The sequence below is a fragment of the Euprymna scolopes genome, chromosome 27 (genome assembly GCF_053919585.1).
Source record: "Euprymna scolopes isolate OS-2025 chromosome 27, ASM5391958v1, whole genome shotgun sequence".
Taxonomy (NCBI): domain Eukaryota; kingdom Metazoa; phylum Mollusca; class Cephalopoda; order Sepiida; family Sepiolidae; genus Euprymna; species Euprymna scolopes.
Window position 1 is genome coordinate 63754048 of NC_136508.1, and position 15320 is coordinate 63769367.

General features: G+C 34.2%; 1 protein-coding gene across 4 annotated transcripts in view; it reads right to left on the reverse strand.

Moving 5' to 3' along the window:
- LOC145248869 (uncharacterized) overlaps positions 1-15320 on the reverse strand; it is a 402247-nt gene that overhangs the window by 49361 nt on the left and 337566 nt on the right. For 3 of the 4 annotated variants that reach the window (XM_080110617.1, XM_080110619.1, XM_080110618.1), the window contains exons 14-16: positions 14947-14991; positions 12011-12055; positions 7035-7103 (exon numbers count right to left, since the gene is read on the reverse strand). In XM_080110617.1, coding sequence (XP_079966743.1) covers positions 7035-7103; positions 12011-12055; positions 14947-14991 — 159 coding nt within the window. The remainder of the gene's footprint in view (positions 1-7034; positions 7104-12010; positions 12056-14946; positions 14992-15320) is intronic. The other variant, XM_080110620.1, reaches the window with a different exon arrangement.

Genomic DNA, 15320 nt, shown 5'->3' on the forward strand with positions numbered 1-15320 from the left:
TTTAGAATTTTTAACATGACACAGAAATAAACCAGTGAAAAATTATTCTTTTATATTTGAACAAAAAACAAAAAAAACTAAAGCACACATTGATTGTTAAAAATTAAATATTTTTATCCTCGCCCCCCCCCCCCGCCCCCATCAACAGAAATTAGAACTGTAATAACATGGTCCCTGTTGATTGCGGTTTGATACTCATTCTGTGCAGTTCTAGGAGGCCCACCCTTCCCAAGCTCTGCTTTTTCTCTTTGTGAAAGGGTTAGTTTATTGTTAATCGCCTGAGATGCAAATCAAAGTGTGTCTCCTCAGCGGCGCTGATTTCTCAATTCCACTTTCCGATCTTAGTGTCACAGTTCTTGCAAAGGGAGAGAACTAAATATGCAGAAAGTGACTTGTATTAAGAAAAAACACATAAGAAAAGAAAAATAGGATGAGAATTTATCACACGGCAAAAAAAACAAAAAAAACTAAAAGTCTCAAGATTCACGGAAAACAAGAAATTACCAGCAAACAGAACATCTAGTTTCAATAATAAACAAGTCGTGCATGTAAGATCCCCACTCCATGAGTGAAAAATTTACTTTTACCATGACTAATGTTTGTGCAAAATTTAAAAAATATCCAAGGTTATTGAGAAAAATGCAAGCAAATAAATGGATGGACGATTTTTGGGCAATTTTACTCTATAAAATGGCTCCTGAGGTAAGGGTGGGGTTCGGCAACCAAAGTAATCCCGGAAAATCCATTCTGGTAAAGATTTACTTTCACCATGACTAATGGCTGTGCAAAATTTCAAAAAAAAAAAAAAAAAAAAAAAAAAAAAAAAATTCCAGGCATGGTTATTGATTAAAGTGCGAACAAACGAACAGACAATCCCTCCTCTGTCAGCGAACCAATAAGCAATTGGGATTGTAAAAAAAAAAATTTGTAATGCAAATGCTGTGAATCAGGAGAAAAGTCAATAAATAAGCAAACAAAAAAAAAAAAAAAAAAAAAATTTACAAGTTTCCATCATCAGCAGCATCATCATTATCATCAGTTTAACGTCCGTTTTACATGTTGCATACTGTGGACATCTTTAAGAAATTGACTTCTTAAATAACCTATCTCTGACCAAGTCTTTATTTATCCCTCTTTCTTTCAAGTTCATTTTTATCATATATTATTATCCTGATATCATTTCTTCCCAGGCAACACATTTTCTTAACCTTTACAAGCCAGGTTTAGGTTATGGTTAGGGTTTTCTCTTACAAACATCATCACACTGCATCCATATATCTGATACACTCTTCCACACACACACATATATATATATATTTCTGTAGAAATATATTTTCTTATAATATATATCAATCCTTATTTAAGAAGCTCAATGTAATTGCCGAGCAATATAGAGAATAAATGACAAAAAGTTATATCCCAAAATTCATGATGTTGACCATCTTATAATTTATTCATTTCAGTTCCTTTTGACGGATTGATTGTTGCTATTTCTTCTGATGAGTTAAGGGCATAATAGATTCACTGATTAATATAAGAATTAAGTGATTGATTTTGCACTATCAAACAGATACTGTCAAGAATTGTATACGTCAACTGAATTAAAGGAATAAATTATAAAATGGTCAACATCATGAATTTTGGAATATAAATTTTTGTCATTTATTCTCTCTCTCGCTATATATATATATATATATATATATATATATATAGGTCAATAATTTAGTTGAATTAATTAGCATATACCAGTCGTAATGGATTAAAAAAAAAACTTGAAATTTTTAAAAAATTCTTTGTAAAGATAAAAAAAGTTCAAGCTCAATAAATATCCTTGTTTGTTGATTACATAGACTATGTGAATTGTTTAAGGAAAGGTTTTATTCTACCGTTTTTAAGGTGAGCGACTAAAAATGCAGTAAAGACAAAATTTTGCCATTTTTTTTTGGTCCTGAATTAAACAATATTCTTATGTATACCTTGTGGAAACAATAAATTGCTAACTGAGATAACTTGATTATAGAAAACTGATCACATATAATGATAGAAGATGTATCGAGATACAGGAATGGGTATGGTTGATCTGGCATAATGATGATTCATTAAAATTGTGGAGTCTGCGTACATGCCTGGTCCACAAAGTATGGAAATATAAAATTTAAAAATTAAAAAAAACGTTTACACATGCTTTTGATATAGATGTACATAATAATACTTTGATAAGTATGTTTTAACTTAAATATGGATGGTATGATAAAATTGTGGGATCTGCGTTCGCGCCTGGCCTCCATAGAATGGAAATAGGCACAAACTTTAATAAAGACTTTTCATATCTATCTGCGTAAGTATACTTTGATAATTATGTTTCAGTTTGAAGAAATATGGTATAATAAAATTATGGGGTGTTCGGTTGTGCCTGACCTCCATAGAATGGAAATATGTCACAAAGTTTAACAAGGTTTTTTAATATAGATCCACAGAATATTGTGTTTCAGTGTGAACAGGTATGGTATAATAAATTATGGGGTTTATCTATTTTATTTTTACTTTCATCATATTTTGCTTTGGTTTTGATACCCCTAAATTCGAAGCTATCTCTTTACAATCCTTCCTTTTCATAACCTATCATACTTTCATAAATCTATATATATAACGTTATCCTGTTTGGGTCATTTTGACATTTGCTTTTCTAATTTATATTCACTTCTATCACCATTTAATCTTTTTTTCTCTCTCTCTTCTTCTTTACTGATTTTGTTAATTACACGTTGTTCTCGGCAGCCGTGTTAAAAGCATATCTTATTTTTCTTTTATTATTATTGAAATTTTTCCCCCTTTTCCTTGTACATATTTGTGAATTATTCCACGGATTTCAGCCTTTTGGATTATTTTGGACCATCTTCCAATTACGCGATTTCCTTGGATTTTACTTGTGCGAATGGAAAATTAAATTAACTTTCTTAAACTCACATTTTTGGATTTTACCGTCATTGGATAATTTACCTTTCACCTGACTATCCATTCACGTGAAATCACCTTTTTTTTTCACCATATTCCCTCTGCTTCACGTTTTGTTATCAAGTAAGATCTTTGACATACTTGCAGTTTCATCAAATACTTTTGTATGCAAAATCTGATCCCACATTTTGCTAATTCCTACCCTCTGATGAGAAGGAAAGTATTTCTTCAAAACTCCATGGATTAAGGACTATCCACTTATTAAGTGTTTCCTTTTCAGATTAAATATGTTTTTAACTCTTTTTCAAAGTGTTTTTTAACATGTTTTATTAACTATTTGCTCTTATTATAAGCTCTATCTCCTACTTGGTTTTATCGATCTTTTACATCCGGTTGAGATTACTTTATAAATATTAATTCTTTAATATTTATAATATACTTTAGTTTTTACAGCTTGGATCATTTTGGTAAATTTAATTGTAATTTTTATTATATATATATATATATATATATATATAGTAATTTATAAAATATATATGGCGATTAAGCTACACTGAATATTCTGCGTTTCATCCAACTATAGGATTCGTCAGGCTTATGCGTGAATTACTAACTAGCTCTACCTACGTATTGAGCACTTTTGAAGTAAATACTTAAAGTTTACGCATAAATCTATACTTTCGTATATTAAATTTATGTGAATAAATGAAGTAGTTATATATATATATATATATATAGTTATATATATATATATAAATGCGAAGCTCGCGGTTTGTTTACAAACAAACGTTTGAGCCCTCTACGAGCGGCGGACGGATGTTTATTTAAATAGACATTCGGACAGATTAATTTGCGGCCACCGCTTCCGTAGTCAGGAGGTAGAACTGCCGACTGTCATCACGACGGTTCTAGGTTCGATCCTCGGCTTGGGATAGGTGTTAGTCTAGCGGCACTGATGAGTTGTGAAACAACGAAACAGATCTGTATGTCGATGACCAAAATATATTTTATATATATATATATACAGAAGTTCAGATCCAACCGGGGAGCGGATTCAGGTGAAAATTCTGGGAGTTCTTTAATTGTCTGATAAACTCTTCTTTTGGTCGACTGTGGTAACGCTCTGCTGAACATTAAAGATAAAACTGATGATGATGATGATGATTTTTAAAAAAATGTTCGGAATGCCTATCCCGTGAATACTCGGGATAATCAGGAAAGAGTTTAATGACAGGTATAGGAACAAAGAAAAAATTTAATTTTTACCAGTTTCTATGTTATTTCTAAGACTACAATGACAATGTTAGTCATAGTGGACATGCAAAATGGTTAGAATTAAGAACAATCTGAAATGGGTTCTTTGATATGACGGCGGTGCGTGAGAAAGTTTTATTTTAATTCCAACCAGAATTTTTTTTATCTCTGAAATGTGGGTATAACTTCCAGAACAAAACAAATCGATAATTTTGAAATTTCTTAAGCAATAAAACTATTTATTCCTTTATATTTTGGGACATTTTAGTTTTTAGATAAAAAAAAAAAAACAAACAAAAGTAATACATAAATTTGTATCAGTTCTGAGCTATATTATAGAAATAAGAATTGAATAATTAAACATAATTTAATTCTCTCTTTTTATATATATATACATATAAACTATCAGGGAGACCCGACGATTGAGAACATATTAATTTTTGGCACTTCAGCACTTATCAAATTTTCCTTTTTTATTGGCAAACGAGACTACTTCAAAACAATTTTGTTTTTTGTTGTTGTTGTTTCAAATGATTAAGCCCACCATTTAATTTATAAAATTCCTTATGTCTGTGTGGCTCCATTATTTTCAAACTGCATCTCCTCTGAGATGCAAGGTCACAGAACGTTGTTGTGGGTACAATATGATAATAAATAGAGAATAGAGAATCGGCTCTATAATAATAAATACGAAATCTGGAGAAAAAATATCTCATATTTAAGCATATTTTTCAACCAGGCAATGCTAGGCGCCCGGCTAGTTAAAATAATAAAACAAAGTCCTGAAAGCTACAATGCTCTGGAGGTGTACCACAACTCATCAAAACTACGCATTAGTCATGATACAGCATGGAACCATAAAATGGTTGCCCTAGAAAAGACATGTTTCCATTTCCGCTTGATGAAAATCAGTTTTCCTTTTTTGTTGCAAACCATCTACCACAAATCCCAAGAGCGATAAAAGCCTTCTATCATGTCTGAAAGTGACACAATATTCAATGAGCGAGATTGGAGATGCGCCACTGTACAACTTAGGCTCTCTACTGATCCAAGTTATGACACCAAGACTATTGCCAGCACTTCCAAAAAATGCATTGCTGGATTGCCACAAATAACAGGGACATGCCCAAGGTGATGAAAACAAAGTTTCTGGTCACGGTTATGGTCTTTGGTGTGGTTTCAAGTGGGGGTCACATCATGTCACCTCACATCTTTGAAGTCGGCTTGAAAGTCAACACCAAAGTGTACCTGGGTGTGCTGAAGGGTGTGGAGATCCCCTGGGGCAATCAGGTGGTCGCTGGAAGACCCTGGGTGTGGCAGCAGGATTTGCCACCAGCTCACAAGTCCAGAGAAACCCAGACTTCAGAAGGAGTGCTATGACTTTGTATCCTTCTCTCACTAGCTCCCCTCCTCCCCTCACCTGAACCCACTGGACTACTTCGTTTGGTCATACGTCGAGAACATCACCAACATGACCTCCCACGGCACCAAAGTCAGCCTGATCACCGCCAAGTATTCGCCGAGCTCTCACCGGTGCTTGTGGAAAAAGCATGTTCCCAGTTCCGGATCAGCATTGAGACGGTGATTGAGGCTGAAAGCGGCCACATTAAATAGATGTCAGCTCTATTACATGATAAAGTTACCGGAATTGATTTTTTCAATAAAAGTTTTAAAATGAATCTGTAGTGTTGTTTTCTTTATGGCGATATTTTTATTGTTCCATCCTGTATACAGGAAGTTAAGCAACGGCAAGTTAAAATAATAAAACAAAATCCTGAAAGCTACAATGCTCTGGAGGTGTACCACAACTCATCAAAAGTATGCATTAGTCATGATACAGCCTGGAACCATAAAAGAAGTTAAGCAACGTTGAACCTGGTCAGTACGAAATAGTACATTGACATCTCCCTGCAAGAACTGCAAAAACAGAACATTGTCATCTCCTCTAATCGAGATTATATATGTGTGACTAGGGCTGCTTGTGAATTTGATATTCCCTAAACACTTCCTATTTCGGGGGGAGGGCAGTTTAACCCGATTAGGGTTAATGCCACTGGCTATGATATACACTTATGTATGTGTACAGAGAAGGGGTAGGTATCAGGTGCAGTTTTATCAAATTTTAGACGTATGTAGATTTTTTGACAGATAACAGCCGATGCAGGCAATGTGTTCCGTGCTGAGTTAGGAAAAAAAGTTTGCGATCTAATATTTTAATAACTTATAAACATAACCTATTAATCTCAAATATCAATCTGTTTCTTTTTATTAAATAAATTCATTAGACTCTTTCTATTCAATGGAATTCGTTATACTTGTTAAAAAAAAAAAAATTAAGAATCTTTTTAGTATCTGAAAAAAATATTCCATTTAATTATAGTTGGTTAGTAAAGGAAAAAGAAATGGGAAAACTAACTATTAAAAAAAAAAATGCATGCCAACAAAACTGTATTCCTATGATATTAGTCATTTTGACATGCAAATTTCAGACAAAAAAAAAACAGTTTAAGGAATGGTGGATAAGTGTGATAACAGAATAGTAGAAGTAAAGACACAAAAAGTCTGAACCAAGATATTTCGGTCGATTCGTTCGACCATATTCATTTGATAAAAATAAGCTTTATAAAACAGAATTGTAAATTTTTTTATGTTACCTGAAACAAATTTCATTTAATTAGTTAGTAAAAGAAAAAAAAAGGAGATCCAACTATATTAACTATAATAAACAGCATACTAACAAAACAACATTCCTATGATATTAATAATATGATGTAAGTAATGATAAGTAATTTCAGCTAATCATGCAGGAATCTCTTTCAACTTACCATTCTTTTTTTTGCTCAAATTTTTAGGGCCTTTATTAACTTGAGCATATAACGGTTCTATGTCTGATGCTGCAAATATATATAAAGCTAAACTAAGTTTCAAGATTTAAAAAATCATTATAAAACAAATAATGATCGTAGATTTATTTTTTTGTGTTGACTTCTTGAAAAATGCCTTGTGCACCAGTATATTTTTGATATTTCAAAACATCTTTAGATTGCTATATATATATATATATATATATATATACATATATATATACTAGCAGGGGTGCTCGGCGTTGCTCGGGTGTTTGGAGGTGTATGCTGTGCAAAAAAAGCAAAAAAACAAAAAAAAATGGTTAATTTTTTAAAATTTGACCCCTATTATGACCCCTTAAAATTTATAGTTTCGGGCTCAAATCACTTTATTAAGTTAGATCCAGGTTCAAGGAACCTATATCTAAAATTTCAAGTGTCTAGACCCAAAATTGTCGGAGGAGTTTGGTAGAGTTCTTAAAGGTCAAATCGTTGAAATTTGACCCCTTAACAGCCAAATTTCTGGCTGACACTCGTCACATCAATTTTCCCAAATCTCAGTACCCGGTATTTCAAATTTCGAGTCTATAGACTAAAAATTGACAGAGTTATTGCGTAGGGAAATGTACACAGACAGACAGACACGTTCACTTTTATATATATATATATATAGGGCGGCTAGTCTCCCTGAAGGATTAAAACAAGACCTTCCAAAGGGCGAATTAACTCTTTTTCTGGGTCAACGGCCAACTAGCACCGTGTATATTTGTGCGTGTGTATATGTGTATTGGGGTGGAGAGGGCTCCCGTAAGCCATGGTGAAGGCAACCTTTCTAGGAGAAGCAAATCTCTGATTTAAAAAACCATAAATCGGGAGACCAGTACCCGCATTAAGCTGGTCTGCAGTTTAATTTGTTGCTGGCTATCTTGCTCTTGCTTGCTTGTTGCTGGATCTCAACATTTTGAACCGAGAGAGAGACTTAGCTGTCGTACAAAGCTAAGACTCTGTAACATCATCTTTGTATAGATACTCCCTCAGGCATTTGGGCTCATGGATTTTAAATGTCTGAGGGAGTGGCACTCGTCTGACAAGACGTTGCAATCATCATATATATATATATATATATATATATATATATATATAGCAATCTTAGATTTTTTAGCACTGATGAATACCAAATCGAACGAAAAATAAGAAAAATATGTATACAGAAAACTATGCATAAAAATATTAGTATGAACTGAAACAATTGTATGCTGGTATAAGAAAGAAATGTGTGAATGGGAGCATTATCCTCCATGAAGATGGGATTATCATCCAAATTCCGAATAAAGTTAAGATGGAAAATGCTCATTCAACATATTAATGTCGAATTAATTCGACCTTGCAAGCGAACTATAGGCCCATAACCATTGGTACTAATAATGCCCCACACCAAAACTGAACCTCCACCACCTTGCAGCATTGAAACTGAGCACCTAGGATTAAATTCTTCGTCTTTCCTCCGACGAACGTACTGCCTACCATCACTGCCTAGTCTATTGAACTTGCTTTTGTCGCTAAAAAGCACTTTTAACCAATATGAAGAGTCAGGATCTTCATTGCATCTGATGAAGTCCAGACGGTGCTTTCTGTTCTTTACAGAAATCATTGGCTTGCATCTTGCAACATATCACAAATTAAATTCCTTTAATCTGTTCTTAACAGTAGAAATAGAGCACTTTTTCACAAGATTGCTCTGTTGTTGGATTTTAAAATCTGTTTCTTAGGCTGCGGATCTTGATAGCATTGTCTTCCCTGTTAGAAGTAACTCTAGTACGACCAGAGTTAGGAGCATCATGAAAACTGTCGATGTTTTGGTGCTTTTGCACAGTCTTTCGTACCATTTTCTTATCACATTTCAATCTGCAACCGATTTCACGATTAAATAAACCAAAAAGGTGGAGATTAATGAGCTCCTGACGATCACTAAGAGAAAGTCGTGGCATATGGACTAAATGCTACATTGTATAACCTGGAACAACAACAATTACGGTTAGAGATGCTTTGTTGCCTGTTGGTGGATATTTTAAACTGATTTAGAGGCAATAATTTAAGCTGGTTTTAAGCGGCGAATTTGTTGCTGCGGACTTTCTTTTTGCCTCCTCAATTTGAAGTTATTTTTTAAAATTGACGTGGACACTAGCATATTTCAATTAAAAGTCAAATATGAACAGATAAAATTATAGAAGAATAAAAGGCGAATCAAATGAGGTGTAGTTTGTTTAAACAGTTAAAATGAATTTAGCTTAAATTTGCAGTCTTTGAAAAAAAAATTACAAATGCGGACTTCCTTTTTGCCGGCATTGTATATATGTTGCCTTCTATAAATTTCCTTTATATTAAGACTAAACAATGCTTCAAGGAAACTATACTAAACTCTTAATTATTTATACATTTTAAATATATCCATTTTGACCGATACAAAGTTGATTGTTAGCAAAGCTGCTGCATATATATATATGTTGCGTTATTACGGATGTGATATTTATGTTTAAATATCAAAAAGAAAAAAAAAAAAATCAAACTTATATATCTAGAAAAGTGAGAATATGTGTGTGTGTGTATATATATGAGGACATTTCTCAACCTATATACTCAACGAATTTTTGATCTACAGACTTGGAATTTAATATATAGAGGATTTCAAACATGTGAAAAACTTTTTAATCGGTTTTCACCTGGAAAGAAGGGCTACTAAGGGGTCAAAATTGAAAAATTGGTACGTGGGGAAGGGGGGGGGGTCCATCGGATTTTTATTTGTCAACTGTTTCACGAATGCGCATGCGTGAATGGTTCATATGACAGCTTCATTATGCTAAGGATAAGTAGGTTTGAAAACATTTTTTAAAAGATCGTGTCAAGCTGGCCTAATTGTTTTCATACTTGGCTCACTGTCTTTAGGTTTTGGTTTCGATCTCAGCTCGAGTATTTTTTTTTTTTACTTACAAGAAATTAACTGTCTAGAAAAACCATGATACTCGCATGCACATGTCTCAGTTTATTTACATTTTTTTTACTTCATTTTTTTTTTTTTTTTTTTTTTAAAAGGAATTTAACATTATGTTTAATACCCACAGAATTTCTGTTCATGATAAGAAATCTGCATTAATTAAAATATAATATTTATGCATATTTTACGACCGGGCAACGCCGGGCGGTCTGCTAGTATATAAATCTTTTTTTTAAATTTAAAAAAAATGTTTTTTTTTATTTAAATATTCGATAATAAACATATGTTTATAAACATGTTGTTGATTAGTCATTTAAATATTTGTTGCTTTTTTTTTTTTTTTTGTGATTGGTGTACCACGAATATTTAAAGAGCTCAGTAGGGTGCGGCCATGTAAAAAAAGGTTGGGGACCACTGATCTAAAGAAAAGAATATTTAAACACAAACGCTAAACATTTTTTCCAGGAAATAAAGCATGATTATTTGTTATGTTAAAATAAAAACAACCAATAAATTAAAAAAAAATACAAAAAAAAAACAACAAAAAAACACAATAACAAATAATAGTTAATTAATAAAATATCCTTTTTCAAAACCATTATGCAAATTAATTAGCCATCGAACTGATATCGCATATACTCAAGCAAAAATATATAAAGTTGAATTAACTTGAAGAGTTAGGTGATGGTGGCGAAATCGTTAACATGAACTGATGACCAGGGTTTCCAAGTTCGAATCTAGTTCGTTTCATAAAAATCACTTTCACTTATGATGTTGGCAACCTTCCATACGTACCCAATATCTTTCTAGAAAGAATTCTGACTAGAAAAATATCGGGGAAACCTACGCCAATAATAAAATCATTTGACTGATATGATATGAACGGATTTGAAAATAGGACATTTTGACTTTACTGTTTTTTGTGAGAAATAGGTTGAACTTGCACATTTACAGGATGGAACGATAAAATTATTGTCGCATTAGAAAAGACGACATGATTCAATTTCCGTTTGATGAAAACCGGTTTTCTTTCTTTTTTTTTTTCAGACTGGTTAGCCAGTTGTGTACAAATCCCAATAGCGATAGAAGTCTTCTATCATGTCTGAAAGTGACAATGTTCACCAAGTGAGATCGGAGATGCGCCACTGTACAACTCATGCTCTCTACCAATCCAAGTTATGACAACATTACCAGCTCCCTCAAAATGCAAATCCGGATAACAGGAACATGGTCAGGGTGATGAAAACAAAGTTTCCAGCCACGGTTATGGTCTTTGGTATGGTTTCAAGTGAGGCCTACATCATGCCACTTCACATCTTCAAAGTCGGCTTGAAAGTCAACACCAAAGTGTACTTGGATATGCTGAAGAGTGTGGCGATCCCCTGGTGCAGTCAGGTGATTGCTGGCAAACCCAGGGTGTGGCAGTAAGACTCAGCGCGATTCATAAGTCCAAAGAGACTCGGGCTTGGCTCCAGAAGGAGTGCTCCGACTTTGTACTTTTCTTACTTTTCTTACTGGCTACCTCCCCCTTCTCTCCGGACCTGAACCTGCTGGACTACTTTGTTTGGTCATACATCGAGAACATCACCAACATGACCTCCCACAACACCAAAGCCAGCCCAAACGCCGCCATCCACTGAGTATTTACCGAGCTCCCACCGGCGCTTGTGGAAAAGGCATGCTGCCAGTTCCAAACTCATATCGATGCAGTGATTGAAGTTAAGGGCGGCTATATTGATTAGATGTCAGCTCTACTACAGCATTAAATTACCTGAATTGATTTTTTTTTCAATAAAAGTTTGAAAATAAATTTGTAGTGTTGTTTTCTCTAGAGGAACAATTTTAGCATTCCATCCTATATTAATTGAAATGAATATTCATGAAAACACAGGGGAAGCATATTTGTGATGAAAGGTGTACATTTGTAAGTGATATCGATTTATAAGTGCAATAATCTGATTTTTACCTGCATTATTTGTAACACCAGCGTAGAGTGAATTGTCAATCATCTCTGAAAACAAAAATAAAAATAATTTTAGACTTTCATCAGAAGTCATTGTCTACATGATGGCGAACGCTGGCTTTACTATCTACCAGGTCAAACCATAAGTTCTGTCCGAATTTTTGCCTTTGTTTTTAAATTAAAAAATTTTTTTTATTCAATTTTTCCTCTAAACAAGGCACAGTGCCACTTTGAAGTAGGGGGCTACTATTGGGGACATAAGTTGCAGGGATATTATGAAGGGAGATGAATAGTAAGATATCTGTTCACATTACACTTGAACTTCTGCATGTCAGTACAGTTGGGGAAGCAGGAAACCGGAAATTCCAAAGGCAGCAGTTCTAGGGAAGAAACTATTAGAGTAGAAGGCCTTCTTACACCTAGGGATCTCTACTGTGAAGGGGTGAGATTTAGCTGCTTGTCGGGTTTGTCAGGGGTATTCATGGCAAGGGGGTACAAGTGCTTGTAGTTCATCAGAGCATTCACCATTAAAGTACTTGTAGAACAGGCAGAGGGATGAAACATTTCATCGATGGGACAGAGGTTGAAGCCTAGATGACAGTTCAGAACTTATCAGGTTGGCGACTCTCTTTTGAACCCTGTCCAGGAGTGCGAGACAAGTAGCAGATGCACCAGCCCAAATGTGACAACAGTACTCCATACATGGGTGAATGGTGGCCTTATAGAGGTACAGGATATTTTCAGGCGTAAGTAGTTTTCTAGCATGGTAGAGGGATCCCACCTTCTTCGCAGCAACCCTGGCAATGCTCTCAATGTATCTATTCCAGTTCATGTTCCCTGTAAACGTTAATTTAACTTCCCTGTGAACGAAATTTAAAAAATATTGTGTACATTTTTACATTTTTATGTTTAGATGCATTTTAACTGATTACATTTTTTTACAGAAAGATAAAATTTAAATTTGCTTGATTACAACCCTACTAATATGGACGTGCCTAAGAATCATTTGAGGCATATAATGCTTTATGAGTTCAAGAATGGAAACTCAACAGCCAAAGCGGCTAGAAATATTCCACTTTGAATTGTTACCACCTAATGCAACAAGTAATGCTCCAATATACTGTCAGCCATTAGAGCGTTTCAACCAAGCTTTGAGGGGAAAAAGACCTGCTCTAGTGAACCGAAAAGGGATGATGTTTCATCAGGATAATGCACAAGCCAACACAGCAAAATCTCCTCACAAAAGATCGAAGAACTTGATTGGGAGAAAATTTTTTCTCCACACTATTCTTCTCGCCTTGCTCCTTCAGACTACCATTTGTTTCGTAGCTTACAAAATCATTTGGAAGGAACAGCTTTTGTAAGGCAGAAAGATGTTGAAATTGACATTTGTGAGTTCTTCGAATCAAAGCCAAAAGGAATTTACAGTGATGTAATTAATAAGCTTGTTTATAGATGGAAGGAAGTCATAGATAATCAGGGAAAGTATATTGATGATTAAATCTTTAATAAAATATAACATTTGGTCACTTCTTTTCTTTTTTCATAAATTCGGATAAAACTCATGGGATGACCTGATTATATATATAAGTAGTAGCGTTTGTGTGTGTGTGTGTGTATGTACAACTCTCCTAAGGTCCACACCACTGGACCGATCATGACCAAAACTGACATGATGATGGTCCACCTAGAGATCGTGCACACAATTTTTCAAGGTTAAATGTCAACAAGGTCATAGCATATACACATATATATATATATATATATATATATATATATATGCACACTCCTACAGCCCACACTACTAGACTGATTATAGCCAAACCTGACATGATGATAGTCTCCGACCTAGGGATGGTACACAGCACTTTTCAAGGTCAAAGGTTAAGGTCATATTTGATTCGGCTCTTACTACATCCACTTACTCCAAAGTTGTCTGCAAAGTGAGTACCCGAGCGTGCAAAGTCCCGTGCAAAGCATATGTATCTTTGCTAGTCTTATATACGGCATAAAAAAATTAATTTTTAACATGAAATCCTAACTCCCAAACAGACATATGAATATCTTTTATATAAAGAGTAGTTGTCTGTTTACATGTATGCTAAGCTAAAAGTAAAAAAAAACAAACTACAAAACAAACACCCACAAAGTTGGTATATTCTTGATTAGCATTGTCCTGAATGAACAATATTTAAAATTTAGGTAAAAGATATCAATTCTCTGGGGGTCAACTGGGTCCGGGAGACCTTCAAAGACAATCCCTCTTAAGCTATCTATAATATAAATCTCACCTGTCTGTTTAAATTTATGTACGTATGTTTGCCTAAAACTTTTGACAAAGGCAACGGATTTTCACGAGATTGGTATCGTTTTGAAGCTCGATCCTTCAGACGTCAAATATCGGAAAAAGGCTAAAAACATTAATTCCTTCACCCTCAACTGGGCGCTTTTCTACAGGGAGGGGGTCGCTTTTTTCGCCGATATTTTTTATAGTCATCCCCTTTTCGATTGAGTAGCCTTAATTTAAACCTATGTCACTTCCGGTTGGGCGATGGGCGCAATAGCAAAGACGTCACTTTTTTTCAGTCTTTTTCCCCCCTTCACGGTATGGGTTCGAGTCTGCCTACCTACTACTACTTTTTTTTTTTTTTGGCTCAACACACACCTCCAAACTCCCGGGCAATGCTGGGTACCCAGGCTAGTTAACTTTGTACAAAAGAACAAGTTAACAACATTAAATATTTTGGCCTCTTCAGCAGCAAGTTGAATTAATTATAAATAGAACTTTTGATTTTACTGTTAGCGTGAGAAATGACCCCAACTTCCACAATTATTCATTTAGATGAATATTTGTGTGAACACAGGGGAAGCATATTTTTTAGGGAAGGTGTACATTTGTAAGTAATATCGATTTATAAGTGCAATAATCTGATTTTTACCTGCATTATTTGTAACACCAGCGTAGAGTGAATTATCAATCATCTCTGAAAATAAAAATATAATAATTTTAGACATTCATTAAAAGTCATTGTCTACATGATGGCAAATGTTGGCTTTACTATTTGATAAATGGTATAAATTAATTTCAATATGAAATCCTCATTCCCAAACAGACATATAAATATCTATTATATAAAGAGTAGTTGTCTGTGAGTGTGTGTGATTTGTTTTTGAATGTCCCGTTAAAAGTTAAAAACTACAAAACAAAGACCCACAAAGTTAGATTTTTCAATGTAATAATAGAAATAATGCCTTTTCAAGGAAAAAATCTAAATTCAAAGACTTTTCAAGTCTGTGCAAACCTACTATAAGC